Source organism: Tachyglossus aculeatus, chromosome 21 (genome assembly GCF_015852505.1).
Source record: "Tachyglossus aculeatus isolate mTacAcu1 chromosome 21, mTacAcu1.pri, whole genome shotgun sequence".
In the NCBI taxonomy this organism is placed as follows: Eukaryota; Metazoa; Chordata; class Mammalia; order Monotremata; family Tachyglossidae; genus Tachyglossus; species Tachyglossus aculeatus.
Genome location: NC_052086.1, coordinates 26,987,876 through 27,012,927, shown reverse-complemented (window position 1 = coordinate 27,012,927; position 25,052 = coordinate 26,987,876). Strand labels below are relative to the sequence as shown.

The window sequence follows — 25,052 nt, the reverse complement described above, 5'->3', positions numbered from 1 at the left end:
TTCCCCATGCCTTCTCATGCCTTTTCGTACCTTCACCTCTGCCCGCCACACTTACTCCCTTTCTCCTTACAGCTGTTTGAGCACGGCGGGGCTATCGTGTCTTGGGTTTAGGATTTGGGAAACCTGGATTACTTCTCATCTGTAGACTTTTTCCTAGTGGGACTGATCCCTGGCCTGTAAATATTAGGTCCAAAGGAGCAGCTTGGTCTAGTGGGAAGAACGTAGACCTGAAAGTCAGAGGACCTGGGTTCTAATCCCGCTCCACCTCTTGGCTGCTGCGTGACTGTGACTGGCCCAAGGTCTCACAGCAAGCAGTTGAGAACCTAGGTCCTCTGACTCCCAGGTGTATCCCAAGCACTTGGAAGAATACAATTCAACAGTAGTAACAGACATCTTCCCTGCCCATAATGAGCTTACAGTCTAGAGAGGGAGATGGACACTAATATGAATAAGTAAGTGATTTATAAAATAAAATTTAAAGATACACACACAAGAGTGCTGTGGTGTTGAGGTCTGGGCGAGTATCAAATGCCCAGAGGTCACAGATCCAAGTGCATAGACAATGCAGAAAGGAGAGTGAGCCGGGGAAAAGAAGGCCTAATCGGGGAAGGCCTCTTGGAGATGTGACCTTAATAATGTCTTGAAGGTGGGGAGAGTGATGATTTGGCGTATATGTTTGTGGAAGGTGGGGAGGAGAGGGCCCCGTTCCAGCGGGAGGACATGGGAAAGGAGCTGACAGAGAGAAAGAAGAGATAGAGGCATAGTGAGTAAGCTGGTGCTAGAGGAGCAGAGTGTGCGGCCTGAGCTGTAGTAGGAGATCAGTGAGCTGAGGTAGGATGGGGTGAACTGACTGAATGCTTTAAACTCATTGGTAAAGAAGTTTCTGTTTGATGAAGTGGATGAGCAGCCACTGGAGGTTCTTGAGGAGTGGAGAGCCATGGACTGAACGTTTTTTCAGAAGAATGATCTGTGCAGCAGAATAAAGTGTGAACTCTGTGGGGAGACACAGGAGACCAGGAGGTCAGTGTAGAGGCAGATGCAGTAGTCAGGATGGGACAGGATAAGTACTTGGATCAGCATGATAGTAATTTGGATGGAGAGGAAAGGGGGATTTTAGAAATGTTTGATGTCTACCTGCTCAGGATCGTTTGGTGAACCCATGATTAAGGACAGGGGAATGGACAAGGTGACCCTTTTGTCACTTCTGGTGATTTGATGGTGGCCATGAAGTTGGAGACAGTAAGCTTCCATAACAAGGATGGATTTTCGTAGTGATGAGCATAGGAATCGTACCTCTTGAGCTCCCACTGAGTGTAGAGCACTGTGACCTGCTGGGGATCAGACAACAGAGACAAGTCACCTACCTGCCCTCTCACCTCAGAGCTTGCTCTTACCATTTGTTTCTTTATTATTACTATTTAGTGATATGTACATAATTATAATAATGGTATTTGTTAAGCACTTACTGTGTGCCAAGCACTGTACTAAGTGCTAGGGTAGATTCAGGATTATCGGATTCCACATGGGGTTCACAGTCTAAGTAGGAGGAAGAACAGGTTTTGAATCCCCATTTCTTCAAAGAGGGAATTGAGGCACAGAGAAGTTAAATGCCGTACCCAAGATCACAGAGCAGACAAGTGTCAGAGCTGGGACTAGAATCCAAGTCCTATAGCTCCCAGGCCTGTACTCTTCCCATTGGACCATGTTGCTGTTGAGTACTTTCTCCGCTATAAAAGCATTAGCACAGATCTAAAAATATGCCTGGGGGCATGGGATTGAACTTGATGACCCCTTAAGATCTCTTCCAGCCTGCAGATTCTGTGAGTCTATATTAAACTTGAGCCCTTAACCGCGCAGCACCTCGCCATCCACAGTTCCCTAGGGTAAGGATGTCAACAGGGCCTGGGGCTCAAATTCCTGGGTGAACCAGGCTCAATTCAGGGTCCCACTCCCTAGGTGTCACATGGGGTATGGCTCTTTCGAGGGCAGATGAGCAGAACCGACCAACCACCGACAGAGCCTAGCTGAAAGCCAAGGACAAGGAAATGGTAGCTCAGGCTGGGGAGCTAAGGCAGGCCTTCTCATCTCCTGTGTGTAGAGCAGGCTTGTGGTGGCTGTAGAAGAACAAGCCATGGACCTATTGTCTGGCTGTATGACCCTTCTTTAGGAAGAGCGGGCCGTGGCCCTTGCCCTCATTACTTAACCTTCATTCTTGCAGCATCTCAGGGAGTGAGATTAGTGGGAGGACCTCTCTGGGGACAATCTGGGACAGGTGGAGGCAAACTCAGGCCTTGGTCAGAGTCACACAGCAGAACAGTGGTGGAGATGGGAATAGAGTGAAATTCTCTTGAAGCTCAGTTCCTGCTCTCTGGTGCCATATTTGAATGTGAGGGGAGGCTTTGAGGTACCAGGGATTCGCGTGGAGAGCAGCCATTAGGGGAGACATACCCAGCCTTTCCCTGAATGCACCTGCTACCCAGCAGCATCAGTCATTCATGAAAGGCTGAGCCCTCATCTCACAGACCAGGAACCTGAAGCTCTGGACCTCTCCCACTGTGTATATTCCCACCGCTCCTTCCCCTTCAACTCCAGGCCTACTAGACACCCTCTGTTCAGTTGTGGTGCCCTGACTTGTGGGAATTGGGGAGCATTTATTTAAGATGCGTTAGAATGGCACGTGCAAACTGAGTTTAAATAATTAAGCCTTTGGCAGGCAGAGAGACCTCCATTTGGCACCCATTCACCTTTCTTTATGGTGCATTCCAGCAGGCAGATATCAAGGTCCAGGTCCGTGGGGTCTCTCGGCTGTCTTTAGAATATGAAAATTAGGCAGAGCCTTTCCCGGATTTGAGGAAAATTCAGGCTGGCCTCCTTATTCACTTGCCTTTTTTGTGACCTTCACTTAACTTGTCTGTGCCCAAGTTTCCCCATCTGTAAAATGTGGATTCAATACCTGTTCTCTCTCCTACTTAGACCGTGGGCCCTATGTGGGACAGAGTCTGTGTCCGACCTGATGGTCATGTATCTATCCAGGTGTTGAATCCAGTGCTTGGCATGTAGTAAGCATGTTAGAAATACTGCAGTTATTATAATTATTATTGTAGAGTCAGGAGAGCAGGATGAGTTGAAGCTTCTTCACCAGTTCAGGTCCAGCTCAATCCAGGGACCCAGAGGATGCCCTTTCCAGACCTTTTGTGACATCGGGCACAGGTTTATTGGTTACGAAGCCAACTGGTCAGGGGGAGGGTGGAACGCTGGTTTGCCCCATGGGGAAACTAAAGGGCACATTTTCAGTTTCCCACCTACGAAAGAAAAAAACACTTTGGCTCCATGCTTCAGGTTCCGGTGCCACTGCTTTTGATTCGAAGTCGTTTGGCCTATTGGAAAGAGCACAGGACTGGGAGTCAGAAATCTTGGGTTCTAATCCCAACTCTGTCCCTAGCCTCCGGGGTGACTTTGGGCAAGTCTTACCTATGTTTCCTCATCTGTAAAAATGGGGATTTAATTACTTGTTTTCCTTCTTAGACAGTGAACCCCATGTAACAGTAATAATGATAGTAGTGTAATAATGCATTATTTGTGAAGCCCTTAGTATGTGCCAAGCACCAGACTAAGCACTGGGGTAGATACAAGGTAGCTCTGTCTAAACATTCCCTGTACCATATTGGGCATTCATTCTAAGAGGGAGGAAGAAGAGGAACTGAATCTCCATTTACAGGGGAGGAAGCTGAGGATCAGAGATATTAAGTAATGTACCCAAGGTGAAACAGCAGGTAAGTCAGTCAGTTTCTGTGCTTCAGTTTCATCATCCATAAAATGGGGATTCAATATCTGTTCTTCCTCTTAGAATGTGAGTCCCATCTGGGGCAGAGACTATGTCCAATCTGACTGTATTGTGTATATACCCCAGTGCTTAGTATGTGTTTAACAAATGCCATTTATTATTATTATTAATAGTAATAGTAGCAGTAGTATTTGTGTTCTCCAGTCCTCCCGAACCTCCGCCCCTCCAAGTGTGAGACAGACAGGTGGACGCCGGGAGCCGCGAGCCCAGGGTTGGGAAATGTGTGTTGGGTCCTGGAATGGCTACCTGCACTGAGCAGATCACCTCGTTCCATCCAACCCATTTTGTGCCTGTGGAATAAATACAGAGATACCTGGGAATTGGATTAGTGGGCTCTGCTCCCTCCTGACATTCTAATCAGTTGCCTGAGCGAGCTCCCTCGGAAGGTCCTGTTACCTTGAGATATGATTATGGAAGCATGCCGGGGGGTTTCTTATCATTTCGTTTCATCCAGCCTCTAGCTCTGACTGTAAATTTCTGTGAGGCTGGGAGAGGGGGTTTCTCTGAATCTAGCCGGCTGGCGCTGGAGCCGTGCTGTGGATGGCAGAGTTGAGCTTTAATGGGCCTGGCTGACTGTGTTCCATCAAGCCAGTCACTGATTGATGTGTTCTGTGGCCACGATGAATGGCCCCGGGGCTTGCTGAAGGCTGGGCAGGTAAAGCCGGGCTGCCCCTGTGGATCCTGAAGAAGGCTCATTCATGATGTGATTGATCCTGGGGCAGGTGGCACTGAGGGAGGAGAGACAACTTGCCTTGAGTTTGGGGCTAAAGGGAGAAGGGCATTTTATAATTAATAATAATTGTAATAATAATAATAGTGGTATTTATTAAGCGCTTTCTACGTGCCAGACTTTGTTCTAGGCGCTAGGGTAGATACAAGGTAATTGGGTTGGACACAGTCCCTGTCCCACATGGGGCTCACAGTCTTAATCTCCATTTTACAGATGAGGTAACTGAGGCACAGAGAAGTGAAGTGATTTGCCCAAGGTCACACAGCAGACACTTGGCAGAGCTGGGATTAGAACCCAGGTCCTTGTGATTCCCAGGCCCGAGGTCTTTCCGCTAGATTATGCTGCTTCTCTCAACTAAGTCATCAAACAGTCAATCATTCAGGTGCATTTATTGAACATTTCTTGTGCACAAAACGCTGTACTGGGCCCTTGAAAGAGGGCAGCTGAAGCAAAGACACAGTCCCTGTCACCCAAGGGCTTACAGTCCAAGTGTCCTGACCAAGTTACTCCGGGGGATTAAAGGATCTTGGGTGAATTGGTGAGGCCCATCGAGGCAGCAGGTGCTTGGTGGAGGCCCTAGAGCTGAGGCTTAGTCAGCCAGTCTCTGCTGGGCTCCAGATCTTTCATTCATTCAATGATATTTATTGAGTGCTTACTGCATGCAGAGCACTGTACTCAGTGCTGGGGAGAGTACAACAAAAAGACCTGGTTTTTCTATTGTCGCCCACCCGCCCCAGCTCCTGACATGGGGGACTTAGTCCTGACTCACTCTGTTTCCCGGTAGCTATCGAGACTCCGGCCAACGGATCCTGGGATTCAGTTTCCATAGAGGCTTTGGACACTCGAAGCCTCAAATCCAACCCCAGGGCAGGGTCAATGGACTAAAGTGGTTTGATGTCCTTTCCCCCCGACTGAGATGCCCCACTCAAAGGTCGGAGTTGAAGGGGCACATGTCTCCTCCTGCCGATGGGCATCCTGGGTCAGTGGTGGGGTCAGTGGTGGGGTCAGTGGGACAGTTTCCATCCCAAACGGCACTTCTGTCTGCAGTCTGAGGGATCATTTGGTTTTTTCATCAAGCTACCTGATGGTCATGGAGAACTAAATGGTTGTTTTTCGCTACGTCTGACCTCAGAATGGCTAGTTACCCGAGCTCCTCAGAGGACGCTAGACTGAAAGCTCTTTGTGAGCAGGGAAGGACACTGTAAGTTTGGAGAAACTTCTGGGCTATTTGTGTGCTGCTGAAGACACTGGGTAATACTCCAGCCCAGTGTGGAGAAGACTTCTTCTTTAGGGGTTCAAATGGGGCAAAGTGGGGAATATGGCCAATCAACCAGTGGTGTTTATTGAGCAGTTAGTGCAGGCAGAAAACTGTACTGAGCACTTAGGAAATTACAGTACCATAGAGTTGATAGACACAATCCCTGCCCGCATGGAACTTGCAGTCTTGATGGGGAGACATACATTAAGATAAATGACAGAGAAGGGAAATGGGAGAATATAAAGATATATATGTAAGTGCTGTAGGGCTGGGGGTGAGATGGCTATCAAATGCTTAACCATCTAAGCAGTAGCAATCCCAGGAGCCTCTGGGACTTGTGGATGTCACTGAGGGAAGGCAATTGCACTCTGGGAGCAGGTGAATTCTACTGAAAGAGATCACCTCCCTTAGAAGACTATTATCGTAGTCACCAAGATTAAGCCTGGCTTTTTGGGGGAAGAGAGGGCCACAGGCTGGAACCTTCCCTGAGTAAGACCCGTAAAAAGGTTGAAATTACAATGTGGAGGAGTTAGGTTAGACTTTTGGGTGGACTTTCTAGCTAGCTGAGGGGGCTGAGACTCACCAGATTGCATTTCCAAGAGAGAAGTCTCTTTCTCCAGAGGCTTTTGGGGGCGGCAGCCATGCTAACATGGTTTGAGGATATCCTGTGTGGAGGTCTGGGGTTGGGGAGGGAGACAGGTGAAGAACAAAGGTGACATTCTAAGTTTCTCCCTGACCTGGGACTCCAGTGCTAGTATATTGTATGCTCCTTGAGGGCAGGGAAGTGCATTTTACTCCTCCTGTTGTACTTTCCCAAGTGCTTAGCACAGTGCCTCACACTTAGTGGGTGACATTTTAGTAAAGGTTTGAAGAACTATTACATTGTACTCACTCAACCGCTTAGTATAGTGCTCTGTGCACAGTAAGCACTCAGTAAATGCAATTGACTGACTGACTGATTGATTGTTGCGGGAATTCATCTTTCCCAAGTCGGGTGCTAGTGCATTTGTTGACATCAGTTTAGGGAAGTCAGTCTCTCTGTCTTCCCGGGGCCTCTTTAAGATGAAACACATGGTGGCCCATGCCCCCTCTGTCCAGGCACCTGTCCTGGGAGAGGAGCCTTCCTCTGCTGACTCCAGTTTGCCCACCTGACTTTGTGGCTGTGGGGTAATGACTGACCTCCCAGGCCACCCAGGCCCCAGCCCTCCCTCCATAAAGAAAAATGGGCCTGTGGAAAACTTCTCCAACTAATAACCAGTGTCTTGGATGATGGTGGTGTCTTTCCTCCAAAGAGCTTGGAGCACTTTACCAACCCAGGTGATCTAATTTCCCTTCCCAGCTCTCCAGTGATGTTGGGTGGAGTAGGTCTATAATTATCCCCAGCTCACGTCTGGGGAAACTGAGACCCAAGGTTTCAGACTAGCCCAAGGTTAAACAGGGAGAGAGTTGGAACCAGAACCCGGGCCTCCTGATCCCCTTCCCCTTCTCCCGCCCCAGTCAAGTGATCCAGCCATGCTGCCGTTTTAATAATAATAATAATAATAATAATAATAATAATAATGGCATTTATTAAATGCTTACTATGTGCAAAGCACTGTTATAAGTGCTGGGCAGGTTACCAGATGATCAGGTTGTCCCTCGTGGGGCTCATAGTCTTCACCCCCATTTTACAGATGAGGGAACTGAGGCCCAGAGAAGTGAAGTGACTTGCCCAAAGTCACACAGCTGACAAGTGGCGGAGCTGGGATTTGAACCTATGATCTCTGACTCCAAAGCCCATGCTCTTTCCACCGAGCCACGCTGCTTTAAGTGGTCCTGCACCCCTTGGAGATCAGAGTCCTCTAGGAATAACTTCCAAAGCTGGTTGCTCCATCTTCAATCAATCAGTCAGTGGTATTTATTGGGCACTTACTATGTGAGGAGCACTGTACTAAGCGCTTGGGAGATTACAGTCCAACAGAGTTGGTAGAGTCATTCCCTGCCCACACGGGGCTTATCGTCTAGAAGGGGAGATAGACATTAAAATAAATAACAGATTTGTATGTAAGTGCTGTGGGGCTGAAAGTGGGGTGAATATCAAGGTCTTAAACGGTACAGATTCAAGTGCCTATATGATGCAGAAGGAAGAAGGGGTAGGGGAGATAAGGGCTCAGTCAGGGATGACCGCTTGTAATAATAATAATAATAATAATAATAATAATGGCATTTATTAAGCGCTTACTCTGTGCAAAGCACTGTTCTAAGCACTGGGGAGGTTACAAGGTGATCAGGTTGTCCCTAGTGGGGCTCACAGTATTCATCCCCATTTTACAGATGAGGTAACCGAGGCAAAGAGAAGTGAAGTGACTTGCCCAAAGTCACACAGCTGACAAGTGGCGGAGCTGGGATTTGAACCCATGACCTCTGACTCCAAAGCTCGTGCTCTTTCCGCCAAGCCACCCTACTTTAAGTGGTCCTGCACCCCTTGGAGATCAGAGTCCTCTAGGAATAGCTTCCAAAGCTGGTTGCTCCGTCTTCAATCAATCAGTCAGTGGTATTTATTGAGCACTTACTATGTGGGGAGCACTGTACTAAGCGCTTGGGAGATTACAGTCCAACAGAGTTGGTAGAGTCATTCCCTGCCCACACGGGGCTTATCGTCTAGAGGGGGAGATAGACATTAAAATAAATAACAGATTTGTATGTAAGTGCTGTGGGGCTTAAAGTGGGGTGAATATCAAGGTCTTAAACAGTACAGATTCAAGTGCCTAAGTGATGCAGAAGGAAGAAGGGGTAGGGGAGATAAGGGCTCAGTCGGGGATGACCGCTTGTAATAATAATAATAATAATAATGGCATTTATTAAGCACTTACTCTGTGCAAAGCACTGTTCTAAGCACTGGGGAGGTTACAAGGTGATCAGGTTGTCCCTCGTGGGGCTCAGTCTTCATCCCCATTTTACAGATGAGGGAACTGAGGCCAAGAGAAGTGAAGTGACTTGCCCAAAGTCACACAGCTGACAAGTGGCGGAGCTGGGATTTGAACCCATGACCTCTGACTCCAAAGCCCTTGCTCTTTCCACCGAGCCACGCTGCTTTAAGTGGTCCTGCACCCCTTGGAGATCAGAGTCCTCTAGGAATAGCTTCCAAAGCTGGTTGCACCGACTTCAATCAATCAGTCAGTGGTATTTATTGAGCACTTACTATGTGGGGAGCACTGTACTAAGCGCTTGGGAGATTACAGTCCAACAGAGTTGGCAGAGTCATGCCCTGCCCACACGGGGCTTATTGTCTAGAGGGGGAGATAGACATTAAAATAAGTAACAGATTTGTATGTAAGTGCTGTGGGGGTGAATATCAAGGTCTTAAATGGTACAGATTCAAGTGCCTAAGTGATGCAGAAGGAAGAAGGACTAGGGGAGATAAGGGCTCAGCCGGGGATGACCGCTTGTAGGAGATGTGATTTTAATGAGGTTTTGAAGGTGGGGAGAGTGGCGCTCTGTCGTGTATGAAGAGGGAGGGGAGTTCATGGCCAAAGGGAGGATGTGGGCAAGGGATTTGCTTCAAGATAGACAAGATCGAGGTACAGTGAGTAGGTTGACGTTAGAGAATCGAATTGTGTGGGCTGGGTCGTAGTAGGAAATCAGCACAGTAAGGTAGGAGGGGGTGAGTCGATTGAATAGTCTTCTTTAAAAAGACTCCACAAATGAGCGCCGGGACTGTGTGTGAAGTGCTCAGGCCCCATGAGTCATAACCTGATGCCTCTCCGCTTCCCCCTCCCCACCGTTCTCTACAGACTTGCTGAGATGAGAACTCATGGTTGGCAGCACCAGGTGACTAGCAAGGCCCTCTTGGTTTTCAAGTGGTTTAGCTAGGGACCCCCATCATCCCCCAAATCCTGAATCACTCAGGAGTAATTCTACAGGGAGCCAGCACGCACCCCTGTCTCCCCTCAGTGGATGATACGTTCTTTGGGAATCATCGCAATGTGCTGGCAGTAAGTCAGACAGAGCTCCCAGCGTACCCTGAGGCGGGCAGGTGGGCAGGCTGAGGAATCGGTACGAGAGTTGGGGCGTACGGTGCCGAGTTAACCAATCCTCCATCCCCTCTGCTTCTCTTCTGCGGCAGCGGAGAAGTTTGGGTCGGAAACAAACAAACAAACAGAAATACAATATGCCGTATGCTCGCCTTGGCATCTTCCGAGATTAATCCCAGTTGCAGCAGCCAGCTCCGTGCGCCCGGGTGACGAGGACTGTGGTTTATAGCTCATGATTCATAGACTCTGAGCGACCGTGTTATTCCAGTAGATTGCAAAATCATAAAAGGAATGCTGTGGTCAGTTTACGGCTTAACTATGCAAATCGCCAGGAAGCACTTGGAGCTGGAGAATGTAAGACAGACGGAGCCTGGGCGGCTGGGCGGCAAGTTGGAGGTGGCAGCAAGGGGAGCCGGGCGCCCGCCATGGGGCTATATGGCAGCAGTGGCACTCGGGAGGCAGAGGGGGGAGTGGAGCTGAGTGTAAGTGCTTTCTCTCCCCCCACCCCCGGGGTTTGGCGCCGAGGTTCCCAGCCTTCTTCCCTCCCCTTCTCTTCCCCCCCCCACCCCACCCTTTTTCTTCATCTGTGTCGGTCTGCACCCACTGGGCAGGATCGCGCAGAGGCTGATCTCGCACCCAGACCCCCCTCCTCTTGGGAAGGAGAAGGGCGGGCACTGACTCCCCTCGGTCCCCGTGTGGCCCTCGGCGGGGCTGGTGGGCATCTGGCCTCAGGGAAGGATGATGCTTTCAGGAGGCCGTCCAGCTCAACTCCCACCGTTGTTTGCCAAGATGACGCTGGTCTTCCAGAGGGCTGGAAACAAAAGCAGGAACAGCCTGCCCCCAATTCCTCCCCCCTCTGTGGATTCCCACCAGAAGTGCACAGTGTCTCAGCAGAGGAAGTAAACAGAGAAATGGGAGGAGCTGGGCCTTTCCATTCTGAGCCAGTTCAGTCTCTCTCTCCCTCTCTCTCTCTCTCTCTCTCTCTCTCCCTCTCCCTCTCCCTCTCCCTCTCCCTCTCCCTTCTCCTCTCTCCCTCTCCCTCTCCCTCTCCCCCTCCTCTCTCCCTCCTCTTTCTCCTCTCTCTCTCTGACTCTCTGTCTCTCTCAAGGACCTGTTGGCTGCGTAAAGAGGTCTGAAGCCCCATACAAGGTGTTTTCTGGGGGGAAGTTGGAGGGCCCTGGGGCCCCCAATGTGGCACTGCAGGAAGGCAGAAGCAGGGAGGCTCAACCTTCTGGGAAAGCTTGTTGGGTTGGGGTTGAAGGGGTTTCTTTTTTCTGCAGCAGATGAAGTCATTTGACAGCCCACAGCAGCATTGTCTGATGGAGAAAGTTGGCAGGGGTGAACCAGCCAGATTGCTTGAAGGCTGCTGCTTTTAATCTTGTGTGTGTGTGTTTGTGTGTGTGTCTTTGTACACATGGGCGCACATGCATACACCTAGATGAGCCAACTGCCACTGTTTCCAGAGAGAGCAGCGCAAGTTAGCTCTGACAGGCCCCCATCACACACAGTGTCGGGGCAGAGAGGAGTTCTGTGGAGCAGCTGGGCCATCCGGGGTTTTGTCTTTGTGGTTTACTTTCGTGGCCCTGGCCCACACAGTCCCCAGGAGAGGTTAGTGTGCGCTGCGCCGAGCTCACCCTCCGCTCTGAGCCTGGGGAGAGTTAATCAAGATTCGCTTCAGAATTGGGACAAAGGTGAGCAGATGTTTATAATTACCTTGCTTAGTTCATGTTGAAGCAGGGAGAGCAGCAAAGCTACAGAGAGCGCAGAGCACCCCCGGTGCTGGAGGGCTCAGGGGAGGGGTCTCCTGCAGGTCTGAACCCTCAGGGTTCACCACCCTCTGATCCATCATTAGCAGGTGGGGTGGGAAGGGAAGTGGGCAGTGACTTCCAGGAGACCCCCACGGTGCCGGCAGAGGGGGGGACATCACTCCTGCTTCTCACTGAAAACCTTGGAGGTGTGAGGCTTGATAATGTGGTGTGACAGGAGACCAGACTCCTTGCCAACTCCACATGGGCCTGACCACGCCAGAGGGGTGAGGTGGAAAATGTTTCCAAAGCTTCCCGCTAGACCGCTCAGTCAGCTGTCAGAGTCCCCCCTCCAAAATAGTGGCCGGTCCCCAGGAGGGGACATTTCAAGCCAGCCGGCTTACTCTGAAGGTGGTAAATATTTTGTGTGGGCAGCCAGAGCGAGGATGGAGGCAGGGGAGGGATTCGGAGAGGATCTGCAATTTCCTGATAGTCCCCACCTTTGGTTACTCCATCACTGTCTGGTTTGGGAATCTTGATAGAGCATGGTCTCTCCGACACGTAGAGAAACAGCCGTGGCCTAGTGGATAGAGCATAGGCATGGGAGTCAGAAGGACCTGGGTTCTAATCCCGGCTCCACCATTTGTCTGCTGTGTGACCTTGGGCAAGTGACTTCACTTCTCCGTGTCTCAGTTACCTCTTCTGTAAAATGGGGATTAAGATTGTGAGCTACATGTGGGACAGGGACTGTGTCCAACCTGATTATTTTGTATCTACCCCAGCGTTTAGATAAGTGACTGACACATAGTAAGCCCCTTAAGAATTTCCATAAACAAATAAACAGACAAAAAAACCCACCTCATTTTCAATCTGCGGAAAGACACTTGTCATTTTTGTTGCAATTGGTTGATGGGTGGTGTCGCCCAGGAGAAGATTCCTGAGGCAGTTTTCAAGAGCAGTGGCAGACCTGAGCTAGTGGAAGTTTTGACTTCAAAGAATAGAAATAATAATAATAATAATAATAATAATTGTGCTGTGTGTTCAGCACTGACTCTGTACTAGACATTGAGGAAAATACAAGATAATCGAATCAGACTTAGTCTTTGTCCCTCATGGGACTCACAGTTTAAAGCGGTGAGAGAACAGGTACTCGATCCCCATTTTACAGATGAGGAAACTGAGGCACAGGGAAGTCAAGTGTCTTGCCCAGCAGAACAGTGGCAGAGTTGGGATTAGAACCACCCAGGTCTCATGATTCCCAGACCTGAGCCCTTTCTGCTAGGCCACACTGCTTAGCTTAGCCTGGTTGAGGGAGAAAAATTATTTTGTTCTCTTTCCTTCCCCTGATGGCTCTGGGAGGGAATGTCTGTTGATTCTTAGGAAGAAATCAATACCCGTCCCTTGCGAGGGGGACCTGTTGTGACACCACTAGTGTGGAAATGCAGTGGAAAGGTCAGGGAAACCCAACTCAACAAAGAGGCATCTTGATCAGAGCCCATCCAGGGCTCCCAAAACCAGAGCTAAAATGCACTTCTGCGAGCGGGCATACACTTGTGTCTGTTGAGTCGTGGTGGACCTGTGAAGAGGGTGAGGCAATTCCAGCTAACGCCAAGAGCCCTGCCAATCCAGAGAAGAAATGACCCCTCTGGGAACACTGACTTGGAGAGCTTGCCATCTTGCTTTTTTAGAAGAGAGCAAGTGGCTAAAAAGGGCCAGCGGGAAGGAGGAAATGGGGTGATCTAACGGGTTAGATACTCTGCATGCGTTGGGGAACAGCTGGGCAGAAGCAGAGAAAATCTGACATGGTGCCTGGCTTCCCCGTGCTCCCCAGGCCCTTCCCTGACCCAGCCCCACTGATGCCTCCCTAGCCATCCTAGGGAATGTGTCTGTTTATTATTATCTTACACTCTCCCAACTGCTTAGTACAGTGCTCTGCACACAGTAAGCTCTCAGTAAATACAACTGAATGAATGAATGGTGCTCTAACCACTGCCCTCCCTGCTCCCAGATCTACTCTGGTAATAGTGGTAGTAAGGATGGTATTTGTCAAGTGCTTGCTATATGCCAAACACTGTGCCATGTGATGGGGTAGATTCAAGGTAATCAGATGTGACCCAGACCCTGTCCCATATAGGACTCACAGTCTAAGAAGGAGAGAGGGAGAACAGATGTTTGACCACCGTTTGACAGGTGAGGAGCCTAAGGCTAGGAGAAGTTTGTTCAAAGTTCCACAATCCTGGGCTCTTCCCACTAACCCATGCTGCTTTTCTGTTTTTCTATTCTGCTCAACTTCCCTGGGACAGTTCTTATAATAATGGTTCTCAGGAGTGGCCACGAGCAGAATAATCAAAGCTTCAAAATTACGGTAGCATGTCCTCATTAAAATTGTATTTTATTGAATTTGTCTCTAGCAGTTACATTCAACCTAAAACTATTCTCATTCTTATTAGCTGGAATTTGAAAGGGTGCAGATGCTAAAATGCTGTAGGCTCAGGAAAAGTAGGCAAAGCAAGTATCCCCCTTGTGCTCTATGTTGGTCCAGTAGACAGACAGAGGGGGAGAGGAAAGCAATATGGCCTAGTGGAAAGAGCATAGGCCTGGGGGTTAGGAGTCCTGGGTTTTTATCCCAGCTCCACCTTTTGCCTGCTATGTGACCTAAGGTAAGTCCCTTCACTTCTCCGTACCATATCAATCAGTCAATCAGTTGTATTTATTGAGCAGGGAGCAGAGCACTGTACTGAGTGCTTGGGAGAGTACAGTAGAACAGAGATAGTATACATGGTCCCTGTCCACAACAAGCTTACAGTCTAGAGGGATTGAAAGTTTACTTATCCTTCATTTTCTCATCTCCAAAATAGGGATTTATTGACTGGGACTCTGTGTAACTGAATTAACTTTTATGTACCCCATCCCTAAAGCACAATGTTTGGCACATAGTTAGTGCTTAATACATATCACAATTTTCGTTGTTATTATTATCATTTGCATTATTATTATTTCTTAACCCAAAGTCCGGGGCTGGGCTGTTAAAGATAGCGCCATCAGGTTGTAACCCTGATAGGGGATGCTAAAAACTTTCAGATATGATACCTGCTCCCCATTGTATATTCATTTGCATACACACATAGTAGGAGCTCATTTGGAAGAGATGTCCCCAATCGTGAAACATAACGGCAATGCTCATTGGCTATAACTTGGCCCCAGACACTTCCAGAGCGGAGCTCAAGACCATTATGCAATAGCCATTGTCTTTCCCTAACTGCAAAATTCTGTCCCCTCTGCCGAGGTACACCGCGCTCCTCCAGTCTCCTTACCCCATCCCACTCCTCTAGTCTCCTTTCCCCTATCCAGCTCCTCCAGGTTCCCTTCTCCAGTCCGGCTCCTCCAGTCTCCTTTCCTCCATCCTGCTCCTGCAGTCTCCTTTCCCCTGTCCCACTCCTGAAGTTCCCTTCTCCTGTCCTGCTCCTCCAGTCTTCTTTCCCCATTCTGCTCCTCCAATTCCCTTCTCCCATGCTTTGCAGCAGCATTGTAGGTGGGGGTGGCCAGAGCAATGAGACTTGCTGGGCTCGACTCAATGCAAATCTAGCAGATCAGCTCTGAGCCAGCTCTTCTCTGGAGGGGAATAGAGATGGGGTGAGCCATATCCAGGACCCTGGAATTTGTGAGCAAATTTTGTCTTGTCTTGTCTTATGCCATCGAGTCGTTTTCGACCCATAATGACACCATGGACGCAACTCTCCCAGAACGCCCCGCTTTCCACCTGCAGTTGTTCTGGTAGTGTATCCATAGAGTTTTCTTGGTAAAAATATTGATGTGGTTTACCATTGCCTCCTTCCGTGCCGTAAGCTTGAATCTCCATCCTTGTCTCTCTCCCATGCTGCTGCTGCACAGCGTGGGTGAGTTTTGACTTGTAGCAGATTGCCTTCCACTCGCTAGCCACTGCCCAAGCTAGGAATGGAATGAATAGGTCTCTGCTTGACTCTCCCTCCCATAGCCGAGACTGGTAGAGTACTGGAAACTCTCCAGGTGTGACCCTGAGAGATGCTTGAGCAAATTTAGCTCCCCTGACTTGGCATTTCTGGTGTTCCTTCAGCTCTGGAGGGGCCAAGGATGCTACCTTTTCTGCCCTGAGCAGGGACAGTGGGGGAGGCGGTTGTGGGCCATAGAGCCCGGTGCTCGCCTCGACTCTGGAGTGTGTCTGGGGATGGGAGCCTGGGACATATGAAGGGAACCATGAGACTGGTACCCTGTTAAATGGAAAGGGCCCAGCTCAGGGGCAAGAGAGCGATGACCTCATGAGAGGAGACTGGCTCAAGGTCCCCCGCCCAGAGATGCTGATGGATGTCCAGATCCTCGACTGGGCGGCAGGAACTAGCCTAGGGTTGGGATTAGGTGTTGTTTGTGTTGAGGAGGTGCAGTGAAGTGATCCACAGTGGGTCGCGAACCCTTGCAGATGGCCTAAGGTTAGGGCGTGGGGCCGAAGCACCTATGAGGTCAGAGCCAAGAAACCCACACACTGGAAGGCAGGCAGACCTCCTGACCTTTGCCCTTGATAGCTCCCCAGGAGGCTTCACTCTGTTCCTTGGGGTGAAGAAACCTGGAAAGCAAGCATAGAGCCAGGTGGGGAGAGAGTCACGTCCTCAAGATGATACAGAAGTTGACGGGGCCTGAAAGGCCAGGGCTATTTTGGGTGCCGGGTGAAAAGTGCTGAGCCATGTGACTTGAAAATTATAGTCCTTTCCTCCCCAGCACTGGGGAATGTGCACCTGGGCTAGTCATGCCCTGCTGAGCTTGTCAGCTCTGGGAAGGCAAATCTGTGGAGGCCAGAGGAGAGCCGGGCAACAGGGAAGGGACTGAGACAGGATAGAAAGATGTGGTGTCCTCCCCTTCCTCCTCTGATCACTGGGTTTTTGGCTCTTCACACTTCTATCTGTTCTTTCCGGCCTCCCACTGTCCTGCACTGGGAATGAGTACTGGGGAGTGGGGACTGGGAAACTGTGTAATTTAATCAACTTCTATGCACCCCAGCACCCAGCACAGTTCCCTGTCCACAAGGAGTTTACAGTCAAGAGAGTGTAGAGTCTAGTCAGTGATAATAGTTAATACGAATGGGTGGGCATTGATCCCCAGTAGTCTGTAAGCTCCTTGTCAATCAGTCAGTCAATCATTTATTGAGCACTTACTGTGTGCAGAGCACTGAACTAAGCACTCAGGAGGGTACAGTATAACAGAGTTGGTAGACACGTTCCTTGACCACAATGACCTTATAGTCTGGAGGGGGAGACAGACATTAATATAAATAAATAAATCATGGATATAATCCTTGTTCCTTTTGAGCTGGGATCATGCCTACTATATTTAACTCTCCAAGTTCTTAATCCCGTGCTCTGCACACAGGAAATGCTATATAAATACCATTGATTAATTGATTGATGGTTGGTTGGTGGATTGATGGGCGGCAAGTGGGAATCAGCAGAGTGGGAAAGCAGCTTGCTCCAGCCACATCTGTCAGAAGTAGCAGTGGATAATATAGTAGGGCATTCACTGAGCACCCGCCGTACTTGGTGCTAGGACAGAATAACACAGGGACGTATTATCTGCTCACAAGGAGCTTACATTCAAATGGGGAAGACAAACATAAAAATCTGTACAACTCAGAGAGGTCAAAAATAAAAAAGTAAAGTGGACATATATATTAATGAGTGCGAGGGAGGATGTAAATCAGTTCCATAGTGTTAGAATTGGCAGAAGGGATGACAGGGCTCAGGATGCTGGGAAAGTAATGGGGGAGGGCCTGCTGGAGGAGGTGGGATTTAAGGAGGGCTTTGAATGCGGGGAAAGCTGTGTTCGGTCAGATGTCAGGAGGGTGGGAGCGCCGAGCTGGAGGAATAGCAGGAGTGAGGGGATGGAGGTGAGAGAGTTGAGAGCAAGGAGTAGCTAAAGGGTTGTCTCAGGAAGAGCAAAGGCAGCGAGATGGGGAGAAGTGGCAGAAGCAAGGACACCAGTTATGGTGGAAGTGGATGGTGGAGTCTTGGAGTCGACAGTGAGGAGTTTTTGTTTGATGTGAAGAGACACAGGGAGCACATAGAGGGTTTTTTTTCTGGTATTTGTTAAGTGCTTACTATGTGTCAAATGCTGTTCTAAATGCTGGGATAAATACAGATCAATTAGGTTGGACAGTCCCTGTCCCACATGCCTAAGTAGGAAGGAGAACAGGAGAACTGAGGCACAGAGAAGTTAATTTATTCTCCCAAGGTCACCCAACAAGCAGTTGGCAGAGCCAAGATTGGAACCTCGGTCCTCTGACTCCCAGGCCTGTGATCTTTCCACTAGGCCATGCCGCTTCTGAGGAGAGGAGAGATGGGGACCACTTCAGGGAGATGATCTGAGCATCTTGGAAAGGTCTCCCTCCATCTTTGGATGGGAAACCCCTCCAGAAGTCATGGGTTCATTTCCCTGCCTTCGACCAGGTCTGCCCGCAAACCGCGCGCTGTCAGTTCCACGTCCATTCAAAGGATCCATCAAGTCCTCAAGAATTCTTCTGAGGGCTGGGCACTGGCAGCCCTATCAGATCAGAGGGTAGCTCTCCCGCCTCCCCTGTAAAGATCTCTGCAGATGGAGATTCCACACCCACTACGAAGTTTAGCCCTTCAGAGAGGTTTTCCAGAGGATGAAACTGGTGACATTCTTCATACATGTCAGACTGATCGCCGAGCTCTAAGGGTGCCCCCAGACTCTTAGAGCACAGTGGAAGAAGAAAATGTTCTAAGCCATTTCTCTTTATCTCCCCACCCCGGGCACAGATGATCTATAATGTTCCTTACCTGGCCGAGGCTCTCCCATGCGCCTCGCCTCTCTGGTGTCACTACGGCTGTTTAGGGTGAAGGAAGAGCAGAAATCTCCTGAGTGCCTGATGACTTCAAATAAAACCTTATTCTGTTGAAGGCACATCTCCTCCAAGAAGTCTTCCCTGATTAAGCCCTCATTTCCCCTTTTCCCACTCCCTTCTATGCCATTCTTGCACTTATATTTGAACCTTTTATTCACCTCTGCATCAGCCCCACAGCACTTGTTTAAGTATCCGTAATTTATTTATTTATATCAATGTCTGTCTTCCCCTCTGGACCATAGGCTCTTTGAGGGCAGGGAACATGTTTACCAACTCTGTTATATTGTACTCTCCCAAGGACTTAGTAGAGTGCTCTGCACACAGTAAGCGCTCAATAAATACCATTGATTGAGTAAAATGTTTCTCCTGCGGTATTAAGAGAGTCTCCCCAGAGGAGGTAGTAGACTCTCTGGGGAAAGGCTACGTAGCCACCAAGGGCGTACACCCCAGAGCAGAGGGCTGGAACGGGTCGGCCCGTCTCCTGGAATCTGGAGTCATTGGATGCGGCCCAAATGCAAGAGGAGCTGGCTCTCCCGGTCCAGGCTGACAACCCCTCCCTCCTGGGCTAGGAGCGAATTAGCTCCCTTGCCCAGCACGGATGCTAACCGAGGAGATTCTGCTTCCTCCTATGACTTCAATTTGTCGCGAGTGGCTTTTATTCAGGATTAACCCTTCTCCATAAATTGCAGACCCTTTCCATAGTCTTTAATAATAGATAAAAGTCAACCAAGAGAGGAAATAAAGAGGTGCAGACTTGGGAGAGGAACTGCAGATACACACGGTGTGGGTATTGATCTGTTTTCTCTGGGGAGAAGAGAGATGGAAAAAAGGATGATTCCCGCTCTCCCCACCTCCCCCTCCCAGCCTGGGTTTATTAGTCTGCCTGATTCATTTTTTCTTGCCTTTTATTAACATGCCCGCAGTACCCATTAAAGTTCTTCATTCAGTTTCTTTTTATTTTACTTGCCATGAGCAGGATTGAAAGGAAATTTCATTTTGCTGTTGTCTTTTTAAGTGCCCTGGCTCAGGCATGCCCGTAAGCTCCTCTCCCCCCAGTGGGCCTGGGTCCTCAGGTTCCTGGAGTGAGGGAAGGGGCTAAAGAAATGCTACTACTAGCCTTCATATAACCAGGCTAGTTCTCCTTAAGGGGAAGCAGGAAAGAGAGTGTAGAAGGCATTGAATCCACTTTCCATCCCTCTATTTTGGGTTCTGCATTGTTTTCTCAGGAATCCTGGGCCTGGCGGGATTGGGCACTGGATGTTTGCTGTGGGCAGAGTCTATGGGGCTTTTCACCTGGAGGCCAGGCATCAGGAGGGGATCTAGCTAGTCAGAGGACCCTGACCCATCCCACCCCTCACAAAGAATGCTTCTCTGGTGAGCAAGGATACTGCTAGGATGATTGCTGGAATTTGAGTCCCAGGAGACAGGTCACTGAGGCAGGTGAAAGTCAAACCTTTGGTCTCAGAGAGAGGTGAGGATGGCAGCAGGGAGCATCTGATCCTCAAGTCCCCTTCTGCTTCCCAGTATCTTATTAGCGTTATCCATGCTCATAGCAGTCACTTTTTTTCCTGAATGTGCTGTAGCACCTGTTCCCGTCGGTGGCCACCCCATCCTGGCCTGAGCCGTTTTTTCCTGACTGCATTGATCTTTTTTTCCTCTCCTCCTCCTATCCCTCCCCCTCATGCTCAGTTTGGAGTCTCCTGTTGACTTCAGCCCAGGTGCAGGGACGCACCTGTCTCACCACTGTGCTCTTCTTGGCTTTGCAGCAGCAACAGCAGATGCCCCGGGGCAGCCAGGAGGAGAAGGAGGAGAAAGAAAAGGAAAAGGAGAAGGAGACGGAGAAGGAAGAAGACAAGCAGGAAGCCGAGAATGACAAGGAAGAGCTGATCAAGTAAGCAGGCTCACTCTCCTCCTGCCCTTCTCTGTCCACTTCCCCAAAGGCGCCAGCTAAGGGAGGCCCAGCCAGTGGGAACACTGGCTGCACAGGAGCCCAGGAGCGGGACTGTGCGGGGGTGGGGAGGAAGTGGTTGTGGCTCTGGTTTGCATCCAACAGAATCTGGGCTCTGGTCCTAGGTTGGGGTGACCCTTTGTACAGGTTTTCTTGGATGTGCTGAGGTGGCGGCTTTGGGGAGCCTGTTGGCCAATGGCCCAAATCTGCTGCTATGGGGGAGAAGAGTGCTGGTGCTCTCGTGCTCTCTCTGCCTCTCTGTGTGTCCCTGACTTTCCCTTTCTTCTCTATAACTCTCTCCATCTCTCACTTTCTGCCTCTGTTTTTTGTCTCTCTCAATTTTTCTCTCATTTTCTCAGGTCTGTCTCTTTCATTTCTCCCCCTTCATTGCCCCCGCATATCTCTCTACCGCCCCGCCCCCCTCCTCAGCCCCCAGCTTCATCAACCCTTTCTCTCACATTTGCCATCTCTTTTTCTCACGTATCTTAGTCTTTCACTGTCTCTCCGTTCCATGTTCTCGGTCTCTCCACCTCCTCTGTTTCTCATATTCCCATATTCTCTGTCTCTTTTCCCACTTTTCTCCTTCTTTCCTTCCACCCATTTCTCACTTTTTCTCTTCCTCTCCTTCCTGCCCCCTTCTCTCTCTCCTTCTTAAGCCGCCTGGAGACTTTAGGGTGAATTGTTCATTTGTGTTCTACTCTTAAACTAATAAATCCAAGCAAGGGCTTTGGAACTCTTCTCCTTCCTCCACCCCTTCCAGCCCTCTCCCCAGCCTTATTGGCCTCTGAATCTCCAGGGAATGGGGTGGGTGGGGAAGAGAGGAGGGAGAGAGAAGAAAAGCAATCCAAGTGGAATGAAGTAGGCCTCTGCAGCGGGGCCTCTGCACTCACCTTTAGTATTACCGATGTCAGTGTGAAATCTTCCAGGCCTGAGCCCTGCCCCCACCTCAGGACCTCAGCTGCTCCGAGCCCGCCGCGATCGTGGCCGAGTGGAACCCGGCCGAGATTCATTGCTGGGAGATGTTGGCAGGCAGAGAGCGCACGGTACCTGTTTGAATCTCTGCAGAGCAGCTGGAAAAAACATCTGGCCTCATTATATGTAGCCTTCCCAGACGCTGACCAGAGGGGACCTTTCGGGAAGATGAGTGGGTGAAGAGGAAGCTGGGATCAATCTGAATGGCCGCGCATTAAACCCACCTCTGTCTGGTCGGGGAAATCGCTAGCCCTGGGAATTTTTCCACAGCCCCCTTTCTCACCTCCCACAGAATCACCAGTGACAAAGAGCTCTCCTGCTGCAACGGGCCCGGGCATGCTCGATATTGACTGCGATAGAGCAGCCTTGCTTAGATATCAAACCTCTCATCTCCCCACCCTATGTCCCCACCTACAGTGTCACCTGAGCCCCTGCGTCTTCCCGGCTCCTCCCTGCCACCTCTGCACTTATATCCATACTTTTCAACTCGATTGCTTCTCACTACATATCCTTCCTTTTAGTGTTTGTCTCCCCAACTAGAATGTAAGCTCCTGGAGGGCAAGGGATTGAGTCTACTGATTCTCTTGCATTCTCCCAAGCGCTTAGAAGGGTTTGACACAAGATGCTTAATAAATACTATTGATTGGTCAATGGATTGATTGATCTGCCAGCCCACATAATGGCCCCCGTCCCTTTCCATCTGAGCGCTCACCTGGTGATGCCAAGTCAATTGGTGGTGACCACAGTGACTGAAGAAGGTGGAGAGGGGGGATCAGTATTTTCCATTTCTCCAAATATTTTTTTTTTCCTCACCCCCTTCCCACCCAGGCCGGGTTTCTCTCCAGCTCTGAGTCTTGGCCCGTTTGACCCGACCGGGTGTAAGTCTTCTCCACCTCTGCTTCCTCTTTGCCCACTTAGGGAGAAGAACGACGACACCTCTGGAGAGGACAACGACGAGAAGGAAGCCGTCACCTCCAAAGGCCGGAAGACGGCCAATAGCCAGGGCCGGCGGAAGGGCCGCATCACGCGCTCGATGGCCAACGAGGCCAATAATGAAGAAGCAGCGGCCCCCCAGCACAATGCTGAGCTGGGTAGGTCTTGGGCTGGGGACCGGGGATGGCGGCGATGGGGAACCATGTCAGGGGAGGAGCACTGAGATGGAGGTGGGGGTCTTCATGGGGAAGAAAATGTGGAAGGTGGAATCAGGTGTGGAGGGCCCAGGGCTTCCTGAAGACAAGTGATGTGAATTGGGCTTCTTGCAGGGGGTCCAAGGACCTGGTCAGTCGGTCAGTTGTATTTATTGAGCACTTACTATGTGCAGAGCACTATACTGAGCACTTGGGAGAGGACATATAATAATATAGCAGACACATTCTCTGCCCACAATGCGATTCCTTCCAGGTTGGTCATCCCGGTCCCTGAGAAATGCCCTTGGAATTAGCTGGGGCTCCGGGAGGTAGATGTCCATCCGAATGGAACCTTGGGAGGAGAAATCTCCGGGGAGCTATAGAACTAAGTGTGAGTGGAACTGTCCCTCCACACGGATCCCAGGGAATCTTGCTTCCCAGCCCCCTGCCTGAAGCCCCAGGCCCAACTGAGCTCAGGGGGCCAAGGGCGAATAGACCACAAGCCTTCAGATCCTCAGCTCTCACCAGGCTGCCCTTCCACTGGATTCATTTCTTTCTAGATTATCCTTCTTTCTCTTTCTTTCATCTGCGGATCCCTGTCCCATCTCCAACTCACAGTTCTTTCCCTCAAATGAGGAAGTAGCTTCTCCCAGGATTCCTGCCTTGTGTCCTTCAGCCCATCCCCTGCCTGCCTCTGGGAATGCCTGTCCTCTCTTTATTGCCTCCTTTCCCCCAATCCTGCTCCCCCAGCCAGGTGGCCACAGGCCAGCCCAGCTTTCTGTTGATTTGGAAGAGGCGGTAAGAGGCCATGAGGTAGAACTTGCCTCCTGGACTCACATCTTGAGAGGCCTCTCTAAAACAGTGCTGGTCCTGCGAGGGCCAATCACAGGCCCATGGCAGGGGACTGCCTGAGTTGGCTCTCCAGAGAGCTTTGGTCTCCCAGTGCAGCCTCTTCTATTGATGTGATAGGATCTCACCTTTCATGTCATTTTCAAAAGTGGACATCTATGGGTATGCATATGAATGTGTGTGCGCATGCGCCTGTGTGTAAATAATAGAACCTCAAACCTCCTCTTTCGTGGTTTTTCCTCTCCATTTCCAACCCTCCTTCTCTAATAACTGTGGCATTCGTTAAGTGCATGCAGTGTACCAAGCACTGTACTAAGTTCTGAGGTAGATAAAAAATAATCAGGTCAGACACAGTCCCCAGTCCACTCTCTAAAGGAAGCGGGAGAACAGGTATTGAATCCCCATTTTACAGATGAGTAAACTGAGGCACAGAATATGTGGCACACCCAACACCAAACAGCAAGCAAGTGAATTAGAAGCCAGGTCCCAGATCCGTGCCCTTTCCACTTGGCCCTACTGCCTTTTCTCCATATCCCTCTGTTCCCCATCCTTCTCTGTTTTGTTATCTCACTCTGGGGACCTGAGCAGCTATGGCATTGGCCAAAGCTTCCCCACTCAGAGCCCTTAGTGAATTGAGCATTTCCCCACTTCAGCTGCTCTGGGGCCAGACACTGGTTCCAGGTGGTTTCCCTTTGGGAGGAAGCCAGCACGAAACTCGGGCACTGAGTAGTCTTTCAGAGTGCCAGTGCAGGTTCCAGGGCTTGGGGTTTTTGTCTCAGGCAGCCCCCTGATGGGTTGGGGGGCTGGGGGGTGGGGGGTGGAGGGGAGAGAGGGAGGAGGAGAGAGAGGGAGAGGAAAAAAAAAAGAAAATACACACAACCCACCTCTTCCCAGAGTGTGAGGCTTGTATGGGGAGAGAACTGCTGATCCAGGAAATCCCAGGCCCCTCTCAATAGCAGAGGTACCGGTTGATTACTGACCCTAGGTTGGGCCGGTGAGGAGTCAAAGGAGACAGGGGGAGGAAGCACAAAGAGAAGGGTGACCTCTATCCATTTGCACCGACTGACCCGGCAGAGGAGAGGATAGAAACTTGACGAGCAGGGCAGAGGAGAGGATAGCGACTTGACAAGCAGCAGAATCCTAGTAGATAGAGGCCAGGTCTCGAAGTCAGAAGGATTTAGGTTTTAATCCCAGCTCTGTTGCTCGTTTGCTGTGTGACCTTGGTCAAGTCACTTCACTTCTCTGTGCCTCAGTTACCTCATTTGTAAAAGGGGAATTTAGACTGTGAGCCCCATGTTGGACATGGACTGTGCCCAAATTGATTAACTTGTATCTACCACAGCGTTTAAAGCAGTAGATGACCCATGGTAAGCGCTTAAAAAATACCATTAAAAAAAAGCCTGCACTAGCAACCTCCTTGTCCTCCGCCCTCCATCCCTGTGACTGGTCCTCTTGATACCCGACCTGCCTTGGCCATGCAAGAGACGGTGAAGGAGGGAAGGGATTTTGGTCTGGAAGTCCCCCGGCTTCCATTTTGAGCTGGCTGTGCCCTGGGGCCCAACTCCAGAAAGCTGTTGCCCACTAGATTCATTCATTCATTCAATCGTATTTATTGAGCACTTACTGTGTGCAGAGCACTGTACTAAGCGCTTGGGAAGTACAAGTTGGCAACATATA

The 25,052-nt window shown here is 50.0% G+C and overlaps 1 protein-coding gene and 1 non-coding gene across 2 annotated transcripts in view; one reads left to right on the top strand and one right to left on the bottom strand.

Annotated features, from left to right (window-relative positions):
* Window positions 1-25,052, top strand: part of NCOR2 (nuclear receptor corepressor 2) — a 443,860-nt gene that overhangs the window by 324,015 nt on the left and 94,793 nt on the right. Inside the window, exons 15-16 of the mRNA XM_038762437.1 lie at window positions 20,246-20,370; window positions 22,318-22,490. Of these exons, the coding sequence (XP_038618365.1) occupies window positions 20,246-20,370; window positions 22,318-22,490 (298 nt within the window). The remainder of the gene's footprint in view (window positions 1-20,245; window positions 20,371-22,317; window positions 22,491-25,052) is intronic.
* Window positions 15,497-15,634, bottom strand: LOC119942925. Its single transcript, XR_005455419.1, has one exon. It is a non-coding gene; the product is annotated as a small nucleolar RNA SNORA7 (small nucleolar RNA).